Source organism: Dromaius novaehollandiae, chromosome 3, assembly GCF_036370855.1.
Source record: "Dromaius novaehollandiae isolate bDroNov1 chromosome 3, bDroNov1.hap1, whole genome shotgun sequence".
NCBI lineage: Eukaryota > Metazoa > Chordata > Aves > Casuariiformes > Dromaiidae > Dromaius > Dromaius novaehollandiae.
Window position 1 is genome coordinate 102,520,007 of NC_088100.1, and position 22,015 is coordinate 102,542,021.

Here is a 22,015-nt window from a genome sequence, read left to right on the forward strand (position 1 = left end):
TTTCAGAGTAAATACAAAGAACAGATTTGTGCTTTTTTTACCCAGTCTGTTTACAAAAGCTACTCTTATATTGTTGTTAGAGTTGAGTTACAGAATTTAGTTGGGCTGGAGGTGTTTATTTGGTAAAACAAATTTTAAAAAGTAAGCTTAAAGAACAAGTTGATTTTAAATTCTATTGTTTTTTAGAATGAATTGATCACAAAACATATTATTTATAACTACTGTAGTTTTCTTTCCCATGTATTTTCTCACTTGTCTGGCCACAGGAAGATTAAGAAATAAAGCACATTTCATTTTTGTCTTTCGCTAATCTTTGTGCTGACTAAGAATATATATAAAAAGAATTGGGACCATTTATACAGATTTTATCGTAGCTTAAAGCTCAACACCTCAAACATAACACAGTATGGGCAAATAACACTTTTGCAGCTTTAAATTCGGTCTGACAATTTTTGAGTGTCATCTCAGGCAAATTGAACTGGAGTGAACAAGGAAGCATGGGCATTATTCATGAGAAGTAAAATCAGCATATAAACAAAAATCTCCTCAGTAAATTCTCTGACCTGAAAAGTTTGATCAGTAGCTTTTCATTTTTATCAGTTTCAAATAGCGCCTGGCTTCCCATTTTACCTCTAAAAAAGCTGATGTGCCTTCTTGTGTAGTTTGCAGCTTCCATTGCTTCGAACTTTTGTGATTGACTGAGCTTTGCTGTGAGAAGCTCTCTCTGTATCTTTTTTTTCCCCAGAGAATGCTACTTTTAAATATCAGTAAATTAGAGCTAAATTCAGTAATATTTTAATCCTTTTCTTGAAAGCACTGCATGTAGAACAATAATTACTGTGCAGCATAAGCTAGGGTGTATCTGAGAACTTTGTTTTAAACTGGGGAAGTTTCACTCGATTTTATCGGTGGTTCTTTGTTTTTATTTTCTCATGAGATATTTAGAACCATACTGAGCAGAGCAGTGTTTTGTTTCACTGATGCTGCCTTAATTTCTTACTCATGAACAGACACCCCAGTAGTAACACATTTGAAATCAGTGACAGAATTTCTGTTGACTTTTAATAAATAATGGGTCAACTTTTTGAAAGAAAATGCTGTTGTCTAAGATTCTTCTAGTGATTTCAGTATTTTCTACTCCTCCTTTTGTTTAAGGAAAACAAAATATAGATCTGCACAAGATATTAGATCTTGGTTTAAAAATCCTTTTACAGTGATTTAAACCTCAGAATAGCTGACATATTGAAATTAATGGATTTTTTTAAAAGGAAACATTTGGAAATTATCCAAAAAAAGATATGGCAAAGAGGATGAAGTTGGCGGATTGTTGAATTTAATGTTTTCATCTCAATTGAAACAGTACAGTTTATCTTAGTTCCTTCACAGTCAGGTAAAAACTTGTCATTCAGTCTAGTAAGATTTTTTATTTTTTAATCGTGGGACATAAAGATCTCTTTTCTAAAAATCATGCTATAATGAATTTCTGGTTTAATATCTTATTTCTAGCTTTATTTAGTAAAGAACTAAATACACCATAATTCAGTTTAGGAAATCAACTGATTTTAAGCATGGCTTACTTTAAAGTAACTTGTACTATTCTTTCAAGATTTTTGTTTTCTAAAAGTATAAAAAAAACCCTGATTTCTGTATTTTCATTTATGGCTAGGACAAGGTGCACTAACTAAGTTTGTTTCAGTGCACCGTAAACGACATTTTCCCCTCTTTCTAAAAGACGAAATATTTTGTATAATGATGTGTGTGCTTTTGCTTGGTGTGTTAGATCTTGGAGATTTTTTCCCTTAAAAACATGAACTCCATATATTTGTCTCTATAGTTAAGTATCACTGTTGTACTGAGTACCAGAGACATGGTCAATGATTATTGGTATTCTGAGCTTTGGACAAAGCAGCATTTTAGAAGTCTTTTAAAAAGTTGAGAGTGGTAAGGGCTTGGTGTTTTTTGTCTGTTTAATTTTGTTTCCCCTGTTTCTTTTACTTGGAGCATTAAAAATTTTATAGTTGTTCATAATAAGTTATGCAATGATCCTGCTGACAGTGGACGGGAGATGGAAAAAAGATGCTCACTGATGAGACCTGCCTCAAGGCTGTGGAAAAAAGATGCTCACTGGTGAGACCTGCCTCAAGGCTGTGGTTTTACAGTCAACTAAACTTATCTTAATGGCTCACTGCTATTGAAATGGGGAAAGGTTTTATAACTTTGCCTAAGTATAATTCTGAGTAAAATAACGCTTGCCATGTTTCTGGTTTTGCTTGATTTTTCCTTTCTCCTCCACCCTCTCATTGAAAAGGTTTATCTGTCTTCATAAAAGTAGATCACAAAACAGTGGCAAAGCCCTGCTAAAAATGTGTGTGCACGCGCACACACACACGCATGCATGCATACTCTGACTTTTGTGCCTTTTACTTAGGGAACTTCTTGTCCCAGACTGTAACAAAGACTGAAAACCCGGTAGGTGTTGTCTTGTGTCAGGGACGAGCATATGCTATATGATACAGGTGAATTTAGTACAGCGAATGACAAATGCAGCTGACATAAGGTTTCAGAGATAATACTCTTTCTATTATTTCTTGTCTTTTGAGCACTAGCATTTATTTTTTTGCCAGATCTGTGTGAAATATTAATTACTTTCGATGCCAGCAGCAGAGAAGCTTTTGTAATTTTCCATCTTTCTTTAACTAGATGATTGCTGCTCTGCTTCTGATAGCAATGTCAGCTGGGAACTCCCTCAGAGTAGCTGCTCTGTTGCCATAACAAATAAATGTTCCTCCCACCTAGCAGCAGTATTTATTTACTGTTTTGTTTTGGACACATCAGGCAGTTTGCTGATGCTCAGGCCGTAAGGCAATTTGAAGAGCAGGTAAACCATGCTACAGAGTGCAAAGAAGGCAGAGTGGTGCTGCTTATGCACTTCTCTGTTGCTGTTGCATTAATATAGTCCCTCTCTATTGTTCACCTTAAAAAATTAGTCCAGACAATAGATCTCAGCATTTATGGAAATACAAGTTAAGATTGCTGGAGTGTTAAGGAATGGTTGCATTCTCCTGTTGTTCAGCTGTCCCTTTCAGAGCCTTATGCAATAGTGCATAGCAAAATGCTGAACTACAGAACCTTGCCATGTGGAAAATTACTTCTGTATTTGCTGAGAATGTTTATCAGGTGTCTCCGCGGAGATTATTACTACATGTTTGTTTATTTATTAACAGTTTCACAGCAGCAGTGTGGAAAGGCCGTAAGGGCAGGATCCCATATGCAAAATGCTGCACTAATGACTGGTGAAGTTAACTCCTGTCCCAGTTTGGTTAGAATTTAAAAGGTGAAAATACTAAAATGTGGATGAGGGAACTGAGAGAACCAGAACAAGCAGACTGGAAACCAGAGGAAGAACAGTAATGATGGCAAGAATGTGGATGTGGAGAAGGGTGCACAACTCAACCTAGAAGCTGTCCTCCTCATGGAGAGGTTAGGCACATTTATAGGAATATATGCAGTGCCATTACATTGTTAAATTCACTGCTTTAAATGAAAAACAGGAAAGAGGGTAGCGTATTTGAATGCTGTTCATTTAGCACTTTTCACAAGCTGCCACTTTTAAAAAGATTGTTGTTTTGGGCAGGTTCTTTTGGGGTGAAGAGGAAGTGTGGAAGCAAGTACAGAAATTTACTTCTGTGTATGTAAAACTTTCACACATGCATCTTTAAGTGTAGTGCATACATACCAGCTGGTAGGAGGCTTTCTTCAAACAGGAGTGAGGGTTGGCTGTTTGCTGAGAGATACTATAAATACAGATCTTTTGGAAAATCTAAAAATGAACCGGTGCTAGTGCAAGACAGCGTTTTGTTGAGTGACTGTTTAGTAAGACAGCAATAGAGATGAGTATCTTCTCAAATACCATATATAGCATTTATTCCTAAATTCAGAAACACGTTCCGTTTGTGAAAATGCATCTTAACTGACAGCTGCTTGATTTTAATTGTGTGGTCCTCTCTTTATATGAGTGATGTACTGTCTGTAGGGAATTACAGGTCGTTTGCATCATCCTGTCTCTTTGAAAAATGTTTTCAGTTCTCTCCTTCCCTTGTGAGCGTTCCAGGAGCTAATCTTTACTTCTGCTTTGAAAGTAAAATATATACCTTGAAAAGCAAGAGCAGATGACCTTAGGCTGTAGTTAAACTGGAGGAGAAGGGAGGGAACATCCACACTAAAACAAAATGCCAGAGAAATTAAGTGAACAGAAGTAAAGAGGACTGGATCTAGGTTAGAGCTAGATAAAGAGCAAACAGGATAAGACCTAGTAGCTCTTCTAGTCCACTTTCCACTTGCAGGCCTGTTCCTTATCTTGTTATTGTTATAGTGGGGGGTTTTTTGTTTTTTTTTTTTTTTTGTCCCCCCCATTATGTTCCATGGTACCATCTCTGCTGTTACCCTGTTCAATATCTGTGCAGGATTACATATTATCTTGAGATGTCAACCTCTCATCAGCTGCCTTTCCATTTTTCCTGTGGCTTTTTGAGCCCAGTTGCTACCAACATTTTATTAACAAGCAGATATACTCCCTCTCTTTATTTCTGCGGTCTCCCAAACCCGCTTTTATCACTGGTACACATTGACAATGTATGCTAACAAATAATTCTTAAAGTTGCCCTGCTTGGACCCACCCTATCTTCATTTTTACTGCTCACTTTAAAAATTAAATAAATCGACGTTCTATTTGGCAGAGCTTTGTCACAATTTCCAATCTTTCCTCCAACCCATCTGCTACCCCAGCTGCTCAGTCACACCCTGCCCTCCATTTTCAGTGTGCCTAACTGTAGATAGATAAAATAGCCAATAACTGTTAGTCAGAATGTATCGCTTCTCTTCCCACTGTCCCATCTGCTGCGCGTTCTCTTTCAACTTTTTACCCGTGCTCTTGTTTTTACGCTGTGCTGTTATTTTTGGCAAATGGCTGCATTGCGAATGACCCAGATTCAAGGGATGCCTTGAGGTTTGCGTTCTTGTGTTAATGGGGGTGATTACCAGGGTTCAGGGATGGAGTTTGAAATGTTGGCCTATCATTTACCTAAGAATGTTTCCTGAAACAAAATAGCTGGTAGTGTTTATAAGGCCAACGGGATGCTCTCTATTGCTTCTGTAGATAAGTAAATTAATATCAGCCTTACCCTTTGGTTATAATGCAGTGAGGAGTGGAAACTAAAGTTCATATCCTTAGGTTGCACTGGTAAAAGGAACTCCAATGAGCAATTTTTTCCCCCAGTCATTTACCTGATGCACATAATTTTCCTGATACACCTGTGTACCTCTAGTCCTAGTGCAGTGAAACTCGACACATTGTCCCATCCCCCATTTTTTTTCTTGTAAACTCTACATTCATTAGGCATTGCAAAGAATATTTCATTTAGTTTTTCATGGAATAAAGTAAATAGAATGCATTACATTAACTTTTAAACGTTGCTTTTAAACATACTAGGAACATTCAGGAAATTCAAAGGTTTGAGCTGTAATAATCTTAAGTAGCATCTGTACTCTCCGCTCATACACTGACAGTGGAGGATGACCTAGGGATTAGGTTTTATATTCATCATAGTTATTTTACTTACTTTCTTCAACACAACAGTAGTGCAGTGTATGGTCCAGATGTTATATTATTTAAAATTATTATGAGTAAGTTGGCTGATAAGGTTAAGTGGAAGAGGATGAAATCTGTAGGTCAGATAGTAAGTATCATGTGTTTAAAAAATGACAACTCCACTAAAAACTTTGACTCTTTAAAAAGCAAAGGAAGATGAAAATAGAATAACGTAATATGCAATACTGCAGTTTGTGGTATCAAGCATATGTTCCATGTCACTCTGGCCATAGTATCTGACAGACTTACTCCTCAGTGCATATGTTCCCATGAAAAATATCCAATTGCTTCTCTAACTTTGCCATACACTCTTATTTTGCTTGGATTATCAAAACTCTGGAAGGGTAGTTCAAAAAGAAAATAAACGTTGTGAATAGCTGTTTTGCTCTGTGAAGATATATACTTGTTTAAATTGCCATAAAATTAATTCCCTTATATGGGACTTGTTAAAGTACCGTGGGTATGAGCAAGCTTGATAACATCACTGACTTTATGCGGAAGTTTGCTCTTATCTGTCCTGGTGCAGTCATATAAATGAGGTGTGTTGTGAATGCAGCATGAATAGGTTTTTTCCATCTTCCAAGCACTTGCCAAGAAGTTACCAGCTAATCTCTGTCAGCAGAGACTTCTTGCCATATGCAATCCTGTCATCAAGCTGGGTTTGCAGCTTGATAGAAAATGTGCACCCTAGTTCCTCAGCCCTCCCTAAAACAGTGCGATGTATGTAACCCACTCCCAGAACAGATCTGCAAGCTACTGCAAATGAATTCAAAAGACCTCTGAAGAAAGAACATCTGGGAGCTGCTGAATTACCATGGTACCACCACTATTCCTGGAAAAGTTTAAAGAATAAGAATGCCTGCTGTAGGAAGTTGTAGGATTTGGTTAGTGATAAAATACTGGGGAATATCTTTGTGTAAAAGAAGACTTCATCTTGATATTTTGTATAGAACTGCCTGGGTTTTGACTATTATATAGAATATCATATTGGGTTTCTCCCCATCTTCCATATTGATTTATACTCAACAGTATTCTGCAAAATATTTTCTTTGTAATTGCCTAGCTATGAAGTATAAAGCCTTTTTGGAAAAGAAAAATGTATGGGCCCTCAATTTCATCTCTCCGTGCCATTCAGTAATATCATTGTACACCAGTGTTGTATATTAGTGAAAATGCAAATTTATTGTTGATTAGCTGTAGCTCATCTTGGACAGAAGTTTTTCTAAATGATGCTCTGCTGTCTTAAGCCACTTTTCCTGCCTTGTTTGTTTGTTTCCAACTGATATTGATGTAATTACCCTGCAATGCAAATAAGAACAAGACTATTTTCTGTCATATCCCAAACTTTTACCATGTCCTTTAACTTGACTTGTAATTCCGACTGAAATGATCTGTTCTGGTACATATGGTCAGTAAATGATTTTTCTCCAGAAACAACTACTATACAAACTTATTTCTGGCATGGTTTTCACTTAGAGGTTTAATATGACATGAATATGTAACAGAAATGGTTTTAGGCATGGGAATTTTTGGCCTGTGGACATCCTTTTTTGCCCCTATCTTCTCCCATGTTTTCAAACACATACACAAGCTTACTGTTCAAGTTACGCCATTACATGATAACATCATTTGTTTTTATAAGGTGAATATGAAGGCTGAGTTGAGAGAGATCTGAGAGTATCCACTTTTACTATACCCAACAGTGTGCAGAGATAGGTCCTTCCCAACATCTGACCAAATGTTGTCTGAGGTGACTGACAGCAGGACCTGGGTTGGATTATCAGCCTGGACTCCATTCAAATTGGGGAAAGGTGGCCTGAGACAGTCTTTGTAAGTCACCTCATATATCACACTGCATACCTCCAGACTGAGTATGCTGACGGTATGTCTAGTTTTTCTGTGATTTAAATGCTACAGTCCATTTATTTCATGCTGGAAAAAATAAGTGATTAGTGGAAGTAAAGTATTATGAAGTATTGATACTAGATTACAAATAAAACAGAGCTTTGTGGAGGAATGCAAATCTAAGGTTTTCAGCCAGGCAGCCTCAGCTTCGTTGTCATTTTAACACTAGGTGCTCTTCTACTGCTCTGGCTGTATTTCCAGTGCAAAAAGGGGAGATGGAAAGAAACAGCAGTAACTTCCAGAGAAACAACACAATCCGTAGCAGCTGCTGGTATTGTTGCAAGGACATATTATTAAAGGCATGAAATAGCATAATCAAGACTTGTTGGTGTGGCTTTTTTTTTTAATTTTATCTGCTTTGATGAAAACTTGCCGTATATTCAGAAAAATCTACAAACTGGTAGATACTTAAATCACAAATGTTATTACTGATTATCTAGACTAGCTTCAGTCCTTTTTCATGTGTAAATTAATGCTTCAGGTGTATTAATTTAAGCACAATAGCTGCTCAGGTACTTCCACATTTTTTTCCTGGAGGCTATGAGATGTTTAAAGAATTTTTTTTTTTTTAACCTTTGTTGCAGTTGAATAAAAACTGCAGTAACATCGAAGACTCTCAAGAAAATCTGTACTGCTTTTTGGATCAATGCCTAGCAAAGCTAATGGAAATTAGCTACAGCACAGTCCTGAAATGATTTGGTGTTTGTCTAAACTGTTTCTGTCTTAAAGTACTCCCTTATACCTTATAAATAACCACAGGCTTTTATGGTCTGTACTATAGACAACTCGTACTATTTAATGTACAGCACTTTTGTAGAGGGTGATGTATTACGTGCAGGTTTTATTTATTTATTTTTTTATAACTGTATTCATTTAAAAAAAAAAAGGTGGCAGAGCTTTTTTAGCTAGTCATGCTGTTTGTCTTAGTCATACTGCTTTGTTTCACTAAACAGGCAGACCTCAGACTTATCAGGTCTAATCAGTGCCTCAGTGGAAAACCCAGTCAAATTGTAGCTGTCTGATGGATTGGCCATCTCTAACTCTAAAGTTATAAGAGAATATTCTCTTTTTTTCCTTACTGAAACTGTTTGTTTCTCTGCACAGTTGATGGGTGGGCTGGATAGACAAAGGAAGAGTGAAAAGTAGATTTGATGGTAGATTATGTGCTGTAAATAAGCCACGGCTCAAATCAGAATTAATGAACATGGTGCAAGAACAGAGGAAGTTGGGATACTCAGCATAAAAGGTCAAAATGACCTTGATTATTAACATAGGTTAAGTAGCAAGATTTTGAAAATTTTGTATGTTTGAGTACAGGAAAGCATTCTGAAAAGGCTTACATTCTGATCTGTGGGGATACCCATTCATAGGGTATACTTCAGGAGAAATATTCTCTACATGTCTGAGAACTGAAGGAGAACATCTTGGAAGACTTTGGGCAGCTTTGGGGATGCAGGGTGCTAGAAATGAAAAAAGTTGTTTCACTAAGTAACTGTCAGTGTCTGATGAATATATATAATTATATTATACTATGTACACTTTCTTTGTGATGCCCTAGTTTTGCTCCAGAATTTTAGAAGAAAAATCTCAGTCTGTGTTTTCATAGATGAATATTTTTTGCCAAAGTTGTATGGAAAATTGACTATTATTGTTTTGTATATACAGATTGATAGAGAGTATTTTTCCTTGAAGATTACCTGTCCACATTTTTGTGCTGACTCAGACTCATTCATACATTAAATATAGTTCCAACTGTAGCTAATATTCAGTTTACCAGAGATGTACTTTACAAGAATGTGTTAAAAATATGTTTTTATGTTTGTAACTGTCATTCATTTGAAGTTTTATGACTTTATAATCTAGCAATTGAAACCTTTGTTTTGATGTTTACAAAACTAGCAGTGTAATTCTCTATATTTTTAGGTCTGTTTTGAGCATGTGCATATGTTGTTGCAGGTATCTCAGCATGAATTCTAGTCTGGCTGCAGCTATTAAACATTAATTGCTGCTCTTTTTATTATTTATTATTTTTATTTTTTGATTCTGCAATAACAAGATTTCCTCCACCCCCCCACCCCCCGCAACAGCAACGTTTAGGACATGGAGCCTCCTTATATTGTCCTTAGCTCCCATGCCCTGGCAAATGTTCATCCCTTTGCAAGAGTCACTCAGCTTTTGCATGTTCAGGCACTATATAAAGAGGCCTGGGGACATGATGAACAAGATATTTTTCTCTATGCAGTACTGTAATCAGAAAATATTTCCCATGATGTGCTATAACACTGTCTTTATAATTCACTCAAACTGGAGATTGGAGGAGACTAAAACTTTCTCACCCTTCTTTTACCTTCCTGCAGCGTCCCTGCTGCACTTATGCCTCAAGTGATAATGCAAAATATAGATGCATAAGGTAGTATATGATGGAGACAGATTTGCTTTAATTGCATCATTAGGACAACAGTAGCAAAACTTTACAGCATGTATTTATACTTCTTGAATATAAGCAGTGATATCTGTAATGAAAAAATTTGGATTGCATGTTTACTTACGTCACTTTCATACTGAAATATCTGTTTATTAAGAGACTCCTTCCAATAACTAGTTCTGATCTAACTCTAGAGTCTTCTGGTAAAGTCTTATTAATTAATCAAAGCATTAATGACTTTGTTTTATGCTGTTTGTTTTGTACTGAACTGCTTTACTGCGTATTGGAACTTACTGGGTAGTATTATCCACACAAGGAGAATGTTGTTACTGTTTACATTCATCAACAAAAAAATCATCAAGGACTATATTTAATACAAAAAAAATTAAGACAGGGAACGTCTAGAACTGTGTCCAGTTCTAGGCTCCCCAGTCCAAGGGAGACGTGGACATACTGGAGTGAGTTCAGCGAAGGGCCATGAAGATGATGAAGGGATTGAAGCAAGAAAAGCCTGAGGAGCTGGGACTGTTTAGCCTAGAGGAGAGAAGGCTCAAGGGGGATTATATCAATGTGTATAAATACCTGACTGAGGGGAGTAAAGACAACTGATCCAGACTCTGCTCCACAGTATCCAGTGAAAGGACAAAAGACAAAGGGCACAAATTGAAATACAAGGAATTCCATTTAAACATAAGAAAAAAAATGTGTTTTAATGTGAGGGTGGTCAAACACTGGAATTTGTTGCCCAGACAGGTTGTAGCATCTCCATCCTTGGAGATATTCAAAACCCAACTGGGCATGGTCTTGAACAGCCTGATCTAGCTGACCCTGTTTGGAGGAGGCAGGCTGGACTAGACAGTCTCCAAAGGTCCCTTCCTACCTCACCTGTTACGTGATTCTATGATTCAATACTGCTTTTAATTATGAAATCCTACCCAAACTTTAATGGCATCAGTAGGAGATCAGCTAGGTTTGTTTAAAAACTTCAGAATGCGTTCCATAATGATTTGAACTTCTATATAAATGTTGTTTTTCATAACTGCAGTGTCTCTTCTAACACTGCTTGCACGCATTTTATTGCAAAATCAGGTGGATTTGTTAACATCTGCTCTTTCTTGTCCCTCAGGATCGTTTCTTCTCACCAAGAATTCATCGTCGACTGCATGCTGTCCTGGCATCTGTTTGCACTTCAATGTTGGTTTTATCGAATTTAATATTTCTTGGAGGAAATAAAGTTGGAAAAATCTACTGGAACAGGATCTTTATGGAAGGCAAGCTTATTTTTTATGTGCTCCCTAGATAATTGAACTTTCCAAAAATTACTGAATTTCTGTGTGCTGATCCGCATTTTCCTCTCAATGTACCTACACTAATTTGTGAGAAACTTTTTTTCAGTTTCTGTTCAGAGCCATCAAAAGTCTGTCTGACCAAATCTAGATACAGGCTGTGCAACTACAAAGTAATGTTGCATTCTCCCATTGAGACTAGGAAGTGCGTTATCAGGCTTCTCTGTCAGTGAAAGCACTGAAGATCAAATCATAAATGTGTGACAAGTTGGCCAGGTTGGATTTTCTTTGTTCTACACTTCATGTCCATCAGTAAGAATAAGAGTACTAAAGCCAACCCCGTAGACTCTATAGAAGGGTAGTGAGTGAGATCTGTATTGAACACAGGCTATATACAGCAGAACTGAGCAATTAATTTTTTTTTTCTTTTTTGTAGTGGATCTTTCAGGTTCAGGACCTTCTGAAAATTGAGGTCAGGGTTTGAAGACATGGAAACTTTGGTGACAATATCAGCTTACAGTATTGTTGAATAAGCAGTTATGCAGGGTTGTGCTGTGAGCTAAATCAAGAACAAATCCAGCTCCCCACGCCACCTTGAGCTCAATTTAAGTAGGGGCAGTTCTCTTCTTAGGTTCTTATTGCTGCTGGAGCCCCACATTGTCAAACAAAGGTCTTGTAGAGGAATATTTCTTCCTTGCCAGGGAAGTACTAACAGGCTTCTGTGCCCAGAAGCTCTGCCCTGCAAAGACCACTGCTGTCTCTTTCTCCTTCATGCAGTGTTTTCTCCTCTTACTCCTTGCAATGTAGCTCTTGGGTTCCAAGGTCCTACTTAAGCGTCTTAGAAGAATGAAAATGCTATGGAGTAAATTATGTACATAAACTGAAGGCTTTATCTTCTGTGCTCAAGAGAGAAATTGATACCAACAGTACTGAGAAATCAAAATTTTTTTTTCTAAGAATTACATTTTTTGCATAGAATATAGCGAATTTTTTTTTAATGTTGGATAGGGAAGATGGAGTGAAATACTAGCTTGTGATTCATTTTTGCTCTTAAAAGATGAAAGTTTGCTTTTTATTTTCTTAAAAGGCTTCATTTTCTGTTAAATTGTTTCCCCCTCCAGTTGATTGCCTAATAGTTTTAGTAGAATACATTAGCTGACACAGTAAGTTTGGAAATAGAGCTAGATATCACTTTTTATCGATACAGAAGAAAACTAATGAAATTGCCCATTTCATGCTTATGGCTTGGTGCAGGCTATTTCTCTATTTTTCTGAAAGCTATTTGTGTATTATAAATGGAAAAAGTATGCCCCCTTCTTCAAAAGGGTTAGCAGTTGGCAAAATGCCTTTTTTTTTTTTAATCTGATGAAGGACAATGCTTTAGTAAGGAGAACAGTATTTATCTTAGTTCTAATTAAGCCAGGTCAATGGTTGATTGTTATTCTAGGTGTCTTTTTTATTATTTTATAGTTCTGTGGTCTGTTACTCTGCGTATAATTTGAGTTCATATAGTTACTGCAGTTTCAAGTACCAGGTGTCTAAGATAGGAACAACAAATTAGTTTGATCATTAGTAACTTTGTTTCCATGATAAGCTAATAAAATTAACTTTATTTTTAGAACTTAAAAGCTTTTGCTTAGTGCAACTCATACTCTACTAGGAGTAATCTTAGTGTCAAGCTTTATTTTCCTCCATCCTCAAATCACACAGATGATTAGGAGTATGTTCTACTACTGCATTGTGGTTCTGACAACTCACATTTACAAACTAAAACATCAGCTCAGGATTTTATTGCATCTACGCTCCTGCTCCCTTGTGGTTTTCCTATTATTGAACAAATGCTGTGCATTGAAGTTGTAGAAAAAATACTCAAAACTGTGTTCTTCAATTTAAAATAAATTTAAGTGCTGGTCTGTAGGAGACGTAACAAAGACCTGCATGTGTATTTGGAGAGCGTAAAGCTAAAAGCTAAAAGAAGTAACTTAGTTTCTGTGTGATACAGTCTGCACTGTTCTGATGAATCCTATTCATCAATATTTTCAAACCAAATCAGTTACTACAATGTATACTGCTTGATCAACCCTCCGTTAGCCCAAGGATGGATGAGATGACCTAGCTGCTTGTCTTTGTAGTCTGTGTCATTACCCTTGCAAAAAATTAAATGTGAATGCGCATTGACTTGTTTGGAGAAGTACAGGTGGTGGTAGTGGTATGTTGGGTTTTTTGTCTATTTGCTTTTTTTTTTTTTTTTTTTTAATATATACTTTTTATGGTGTGATGCAAGCAGTGCAAAGTTTCCATGCATGAAGATTTTCTGTTGTGCATTAGAATGTTGAAGAGCTCTGGTTAGAATGGATGTTGACCTTAAGACCACCAGTGTTGTCTTAAGAGTAGTCAGTGAATCTGGCAAGGGATCCCCAAGCTACTTCTCTACATAAACCCAGATCTGTTTCCTTGCATGTGGTAGACAAAGCAATGTTGTGATGTGCATTATTAAGACATTTTAGATATGTATCCAGTTAGTTTGAATCAATAATTGTTAGCCTTTAGTTGATAGGAGAGAAGATATTTAGTGCATTTAAGGTGAAAAATATTAAAAATAATATTCTTGCTCTATTTTAAACAGCTTTTTAATCCTTTTGAAATTCAGCATAGTTTAGGAATCCCAAGCAGGGTTTTGCACCATTCTAAAACCAAATCTAGAGAGTAAACGTTTGCATTTGGAGGACATTTCTATATTCTTGGCAGGCTGGAAAGCAGGGCTTGATGTTGGCTGACTGAAGAGGCAGGAGGCTCCGCATTGACAGTGTAAGGTAAAATCCCCAGGAGGTAAGGAGTAGAGGTCAGCCCAAAAGAACAGCTGTGGAAAGAAAGCTGTCCACCTGCCCATCAGCTGCACAAGAATAGTCAATTCCCTTCCTTTGTTCAAATCCCACAGAATTATTTGTACAAAGATTTGTATGTATACTGTTAGGAAGAAAACAGAAAGAGAACAGATGTGCATTTCACAATTTGTAATTGGCAGTTGTAGATCACTAGCAGAATAATTCAAGGATGTATGTGCTAAACTTGAGCAATAAAATACAGAGCAGAAATCAAAGCTCCAGTTTTAGTTGGAGCTTTAGGTGTTGTACATGGAATTTTCAGGTCTGGCAAGTAAATGAATCTCAGAATATCACTATTTTAAAATCATAAATGGCCAGTGTATAGCAATTTGTAGTCAGAAGTTAGGAGTTCTATCGTATGATATCTAAAAATATTGCTCAGAATGCTGTTTCCAAGAAAGTGACATTTTTCCTAAGTTACTCTTTTAAAAATTAACTTGCGAGTTCTTCATATTTTATGAAAAGTTCTAGGGGTGCTTCCATCTCAAATTTGCAAGCCTGTGTACCCAGTAATGCCTACCTATTCACTGTCAGCCTCTGCACTGAGTATACGAGAAAGAGAGTAGTGTTTGTGTTAGTGCTGAGCGTGTGTTGGAGATGCTTGTTCATTGGTAGCTGTGTGACAGTGATGCAGATTTAAAATGGCTGACTACTGACTAAAATGGAAGTTTTGCTGAAGATGAGGATGTGCAACATGCACTTCTAGTTTTCCTGTTTGGTTGTTTGGAGAAAATGCTTTGAAGAGGATCTACTCTGTTCTTTTGCGAAGACTGAGTGTATCAAAAATCTAAACAGTTGTCTGAGAGTGGGTAGGAGAGGACTCGAAACCATGGCTATGAAAGCAGTTAAACCTCACAGCAGCACAGCCAGTGCAAAGAGGACCGTACAGGTGAGCTACCTCTGTTATCAAAGTTTTCTGAATTGCTTTCTAGGAACAGGATCTATGTGAGCTTGTTTCTCATGTATGGTAATCTCTAGGTGCTGTAATGCCCCTTGCCATGCCGTATTTATCCCTTTTCTTTTTCTGGAATTCTTGCTTGACTGACATTTGAACTGTTCTTGCAGTGCTTTGCAAAGCTCCCACACCACTGAAAAGCAGAATTTATATCTGAGCGTGCCAGGTAGCAGTATTTTTTACCTTCTGCTTGCTTCATATAGAAAATAGATTAAATTCTTCTTGCTTGAAAATGAATTTCTGTGCGTTGTTGAAAACACTACTGACAATTACAAGAGCAAGTGTATTTGTATTATATATATATGTGTATTGGTTCTTCAATTTGTTCTCAAAGCGTTTGGACTAGCCTTAGTGTTTGCTTCTAAAACTTAACTCAGGGTCAGCCCCATAAATGAATTATAAAGAAAAAAGTTCCTGGAACAAGCATTTGATTTGATGTTTTTAGTAAGGTTCTTGCCACGTGAAACATCATTCTGGTGAGTAAGGGGGAGGAACGTCTTCTACGAAACAAACTGGTTTAGCTCCTGTATTCAGAGTAATTAATTAACATTTCCCTTCAAAATGGAAGGCTGCGTTAAGTGGGGGTTCTGCATGGAAGGGCTCTCTGTAGAATGGTTTTGGTTAAGAGGTTGAATTATCTTACTGCGACTGGCAAAAGATGTTAAGCTGGAACAGGACACAAGTATGTTGGGTAATGAGTTTAAAATGCTTGCTTCATGCTCTTTCTTTGATTTGCAAGGAGCAGAGCCTGGATCAATGAGGAAAGTGCTAAGTGCATATGGGGCATATTTTACTTTGAATAGCTGTCTGAAAATGAGACAGCTGTTAGACTCAGGTGTAAACCAGTGCTTAACTATGCAGCTTACCTCTGTAAAGAGTGCCTCAATTGGGGCAATTCATCCCACACGCATCCATCTTAGCATGGCATGAGACGCAGTGTCACTCTTCACTGAGTTTAGAAGCATTTTGTACAGACTGGTTTAGGTTAAACTGAGTATCTAACCTTTGAGAAGACGTCTGTTAGTAGACATTGAGCGCAGGGTGAATTTCATCCTCAGTTAGAAATGATTTACTGTAGAAATACAGAATGGCTGGCTAGGCAAAGGTTCTGCCGTGAAGAGTATCTGACCGTTCTACCAGATTGCAAACTTTGTGGATCAATGATGTCATATCAGTTACAACAAAAATAGACCGTATGCTGAAATGTGTTGACTGCAGCGATGCATAAAATAATCTCTTCTGCTACTTGATGTTATGAAGGTTAAAGTTATAATATGGCCAGTTTTGGGTACTGCAATTAAAGAAAAATCATCTGATAAGTAGAGAGAGGAATACAGCAGAATGATTGGAAGTCTAGAAGCCATGATCCTGAAATAAATGGCATTGTTTTGTTCTCAGAGGAAAATATTCAGAGGAGAAAAAAAGTACATAGAAGTTTCTGAAAAAAATGTTAATGAACTATTTTCTATTTCCAGTGAGGTTAAGAGAAATAATGACTGTAAAATATAGCAAGGAAGTTTTCTGCTAGGGAGGAGAAGCTTTAAAACTGTAAGGCTTGGTAAGTATTGAAACACATTACCTAGGTAATCTCTAGAATTGCCATTTTTGGCAGGCGGTCTCTAGGTAGATCTGTCAAGCAATGCAGAAAATATTCATTTCATCCTGGTGTAGGAGGAACCTCTGAATGATCTCCAGACCCATTCCAAGCCCTATTTTCTGGAGGTGGCTTATCAGCAGATACATCTGTTTACATGACAGAGAGTTCTGTGTAGAGCACAGCAGGATTTTTGTTTTGTTTTATATTTTTCTTCAGTAAATTGAAGGCGAGGGAAGTGTACATAAATGCAGTTTCACTAACATTTTGAAACAGTTTCTTTTTGAAGCTTGACAGTCTGATGGCGGAAAAAACCTGCAGCACTGTGGCCAAGATATGACTTAGTGCAGATCCTGGTGCAATTTTAAACTTTTAGCAAATACTATCATGGAGAAATCTGAAATATTTGCTGTTTTGTACTTGTTCTTTTCCTCTAGCCTTGAGAATGGAATGCATAATGCTATATATGAATATTTCATTAGAGCATTTCTAAGAGCATTTAAAACCAATTGTACTACACAAAACTAAAACTGATTTCTCAATGACTGGTTTTTGTTCACTAATTAAGGAAAGGATGGGGAAGCCTTTAATTTCCCTCCGTTGTCCCTTTTGGCTTCCTTCAAAGCAAAATTAGATTTTATGCTGATCAAAATTCAGCTATTAAGATAATTTAGAGAAGAAATATTGGAATTGTCTTGTTACCAGTAAGTATTATAGATAATTAATTTTGCTGTCTCAGATATGGGTGACAAGGGTCCATGCTTGTTTGTCATCCCAAAGATGGTGCTTCTAACTCAGCTGTAGAATGTGCTTCCAGAAACATTATCTGACCTAGTTTATGGAGGCAGATTGCCTCTGAACTTCCTTCACAGTCTGCAGCACTGTCTCAGATTGTGTCCAGTGACATGTCTCATACTGACTTGCAAGTAGGAATTTCCATGATAATGATGTGCAAGATTCAAAGGCTTGAGTGAACCAAACATTAGCTACTGCACCATCTGGTGTAACATGCAAAACTGGAATTTTGTCCCAAGACACATGTTTCTTGTGCTGAAGAACAGTTGTGTGCCTGCCTCAACGCTTATTTTCAGTAATACTGGTCGACTTAGTAACAGCAGGAGACCATTATCCTATGATAACGTTAAATTCAAATGACATTATTTGTTAATTGCACTGTAGCACAGTATTGAGGATTTTCTGAGAACGAATATTTGTTTCATTTTATGTAAATTAAGTAGTGAACGATTCCTATTTTGAGGGGAATTGCAAGGGTATCAGGATCCTGCAAGACCTGATCCTGGATTGCTTTTTATCTGTGGAAGTTTTGCCATTGATTTTGAAGACAGTAAAATGATGCCCTTTGTTCTAGTGGTTGAAATACCTTTCTTTGTTCAACAGCTAAATCATTAAAAAGCATGAGTTACTTATTATGTAGCTCCAGTGATGTGTGAGATGTTAATAACAAATAAAAAGATAGGAGATCCCTGTATCAGCTGTTACATGCTGTGAGCTGGATCATGTAGGATGATCTCTACCCATTAGAAGTGTTGCTGGATTATATGCCTCATTTGCTGCAATTATGAGTATAGTAAAAATGCCTCAGGATGATCAGCAGTTCATACGACAGCATCTCTTCCTGCAGAGGCTAATTGAATGTTGCTAGTTAGCTTAGTTAACAGATAAACTCGTTTTAAAGGCTGAAGAAAGTCAACAGAAGAAGGGTAAAGCAAAGCAGTTAGAACTTGTTACTGAATGAAACAGGGCTTTGTCAGAGTCCTTAGCTCTGAGGTGTTGCCAGACAAATACAGTGATGTACCAGGAGCCATATTGTACTTAAACAACTTTTGAGATAAGTAGCAGCGATCTGGAAATATCTAGATACAAAATGGCTCAAAGGTACAGGAGGAATGAAAATCATGTACTGAAGGACTTGAAGGGAGGCCACAAAAACTGTCCACTGGAGGCAGCTGAAAGAAAAAAGAGGACTACTTCAGTGATGGACTGTTCAGAGTTGCATTTTTTGTTTTTGGGTTTTTTTTTTGCGTATGACTTTGTTTTGGTTGGGAAGCTTCTGTTGCAGAGTAGCTGGGGTATGGTCTCACAGAGTTCCAGTTCCTCCGGATATTCATTTTCACCAAGAAATCACACTTGCTGCTGTTATGCAGAAACTTACATAAGGTCATTTTTTCCAAAAATACATTTATAAATGCTATATTGATGGATTGCATAATTTAGAGAAATATTGCATAGCTGCAGGAATAGCAGTAAAGATGTCACATTTTTCCAAATGATTCATTCCTCTTCATGCATAAACAAAACTTGTTTTTCCAATCATTGATGTGACCTTGTTTGGTGGGTGCAGTTCATTGGGAAGTGAGCTGGCAAAATCCCAAGAAAACTGAATTTTGGTCAGCAATAAAATCGAGGCAGTGATTTTTTCCCCCTTCATCTCCCAAAGGATGAGAACCTTATAAATATTTGCATGTTTGCTTGGGCTTTTTTAGAGTCGTAAGAATAAAGTATGTTCTGCCATTTTCTGTTGAATCACATTGGTTTGAGCTGGCATTCTGTGTAAAAACTGTTGGAGTATTGCCATGTTGCAATTCAGCAGTTGCTCTATGATCTCAGAAATTTAAATCTTAGGACCTGATCCTGCAATCTTATCAGTGCAAAAAGATTCTTCTATCTAGAGAGACACAGGATATGTCCAAATATGTCTGCCTAGACCAATATGATTGCAGAGTCAGAATCACAAAAAACTTAAATTTCATATACCATGATAAAGCCTTTATTTTACACATAACATACAACTGCAGAAATGCAGAAGAGGAGTCTACACTATCACTGTGTGTACAGAGTTTGCTCTGTGTCATGCATTATGCTCAGAGTTGTGTATTATGGCGTACATGACTTAGGTAGAGAAACTACAACACACAGAAAATGAGGGATTGTTCCTGCATTGTACTGCCTTCTTGGTGATATAGAGCTCTTTTTAAAAAAGTAAGCAAATTTGCTACTTATTTTGATCACAGGCAAAATGCCCCTGAAGTGTTCAATGTCTTGGGCAGGGTTCATACAACCTTTTTCTTTCCATTATAGTGATGCCAGTCAAGGTGTGGAATGGTATGTTGAGCAGTTGGTGTAGTTAGGCTGGCCAAGCCCATCTTACAGATGCAACTATGCTGGTAGCAATGTGCTTAGTGTGGAAGCTGGAATGAATGATGCTGCCAAACATGAATGTTATGCTTCTGTAGCAAATCAGTATAGCTATTTTGGCAGAGTCTTTCAGAGAGTGAAGCAGTTTGAATGTGTGACTGGATTCCTTATGTATTAAGCATGGCACAAACATGAAGAAAAAAAGTAGTTATTGTGTCAAAAAGCTTAAAATTGCCATGGCCTCGTGACTGCTTATCAACATGCAGCTTGTAATTCCTGTAGCAGAGATCAGTAAAGAGGTAGGAAGGTGGAAGTGGTTTTACAATTTATGGAAGAATTTTTAAAAAATCTTCTAACACCTCTAAAATGCCTTTCTCCAGTGGCTCCTTATGCACATCAGATACAATGACAGATGCGTCACAAGGTCGTGTAGGAATAGCGTTGGAACCACAGAATATTCTCACGAAGCTGTTCTTTGGGAATAGTTAACAAGACGGGAAGGTGAACTGTAAATTAATCAGATTAACTAGGGCTGGGCACTGTCAGACAGAGCAGTGTTGCTGCTTCCAGAAGCAATGCTGGTGGATGAGAATGTGGCTGTGGTTATGCCGGCTGTTTTCTGCCGTGCACTAGTGGAGAGAGTAAGTTGTGAGGATCCTTAGCTTTCTTTTCCTCTTTTGGTCTAGTTTATCCTCAATGTCTGTGGGAGATATCTAATGTTGGCCTTACCTTGCAGGGGAAGAAATGTGGTGACCCACAGTGACCATGACCATTTCTCTTCCTTGCGTTTGCACCTGCCAGTTTTTGTGATGGAAAATAGCCCAGACAAGAATTAGGGAGGAAAGAGGGCGTTCACTTTTTTGCTTTCTCGCTCCCCTGCATGGACATGCCACAAAAAAAGCCTCATAATGACTCAGAGTAACATAGCTTTGTATAAAATACTTGAATTGCTGTTTTATGCTTATTGGGTCACTATGTTTACTGGCAAACTTAAAGATAAATGAACACATGGATATGGTAACATGTATTTAACTGATTAGTAATAGCAATAATTTCAGCTAAGACTTGGAACCGTTGAGCAAAGTTCTCCATAGAATGATGCAATCTTTTTCTTTTCCCTTATTCAGAAATTTCCAACAGTCTTGTTGCTGCTACTTCTTTCTCATCATTGAATCCTGTTTCTTCCTTCTGTCAGCTCCTTTCATCTGTCTTCAGATTTTAACTAGTCTTGACTCTGACTTTTTTCAAATGTTCCTTGAGAGGGTAGTTCCCAAATACAGAAATTAACCATCTAACAGCAGGAACTAGAACAGCACCTGTATTTAGCTTTGCAGTAATTGAGACTTTCACGACAACTTTCTTCTAAGATGTTTGTTTCCTGAAAGGTGATTTTAAAAACAGCATTGTGGGGTTCCACAATTATTGCTACTTAGAGCCTGCCAGAAGGAATTTTCCCACTTTATAGGAAGAAAAAAAGGCTTTTTTCCAAATGCCAGCCCTGCTTATCAGCTTGATATCAGAAAATCAAGCTGTGTTCATTCTGGCTGATGCATGTCTGGCAGCTAAATCTGAGATGCTGATAATCATTCTGTTGTGAAGGTGCATGGGCCAGAGAGGAGGCTGCTTCTCTGTAAAAGATGTTGCCTGTGCAACAAGAATGAAAGGCAGTAAGTGCTTATATTTGTCACTGAGCAAACTTGATAGGAGTCTTCAACGCATGTTGTAGCGCACCAAGACGCTTCCCGCAACTTTTTATTCTGGGCCAGCCACGGGTGTGGTGGGCTCCGTGTGAAGTCACGCTAGAAAAGAGGGCAAGGGTTAGGGTTAGGAGATAGAGAAATGCTTGTGGGGCAAGAGGAGTGGGGTTGCAAAAGGCATGCCAAAGGAGATGTGAGACTGCACCAAGATCCCTCCCACGACTGCTTTTTTTTCTAGGCCACCACTGCTCTGGCAGTCTCTGGGTGTGGCCAAGTGAGATTAGGGCTAGGGTTGGGGTTAGGAGATAAGAGAAATGCTTGTGGGGCAAGAGGAGTGGGGTTGCAAAAGGCATGCCACAGGAGATGTGAGGCTGCACCAAGATCCCTCCAATGACTCCTTTTTCTTCTGGGCCACCACGGGTCTGGTGGTCTCTGGGTGTGGCCGAGTGAGATTAGGGCTAGGGT

At 37.7% G+C, this 22,015-nt stretch overlaps 1 protein-coding gene across 7 annotated transcripts in view; it reads left to right on the plus strand.

Moving 5' to 3' along the window:
• Positions 1-22,015, plus strand: part of HHAT (hedgehog acyltransferase) — a 192,876-nt gene that overhangs the window by 111,974 nt on the left and 58,887 nt on the right. For all 7 annotated transcript variants that reach the window (XM_064509633.1, XM_064509628.1, XM_064509635.1 and 4 more), the window contains one exon: positions 11,104-11,248. In XM_064509633.1, coding sequence (XP_064365703.1) covers positions 11,104-11,248 — 145 coding nt within the window. The remainder of the gene's footprint in view (positions 1-11,103; positions 11,249-22,015) is intronic.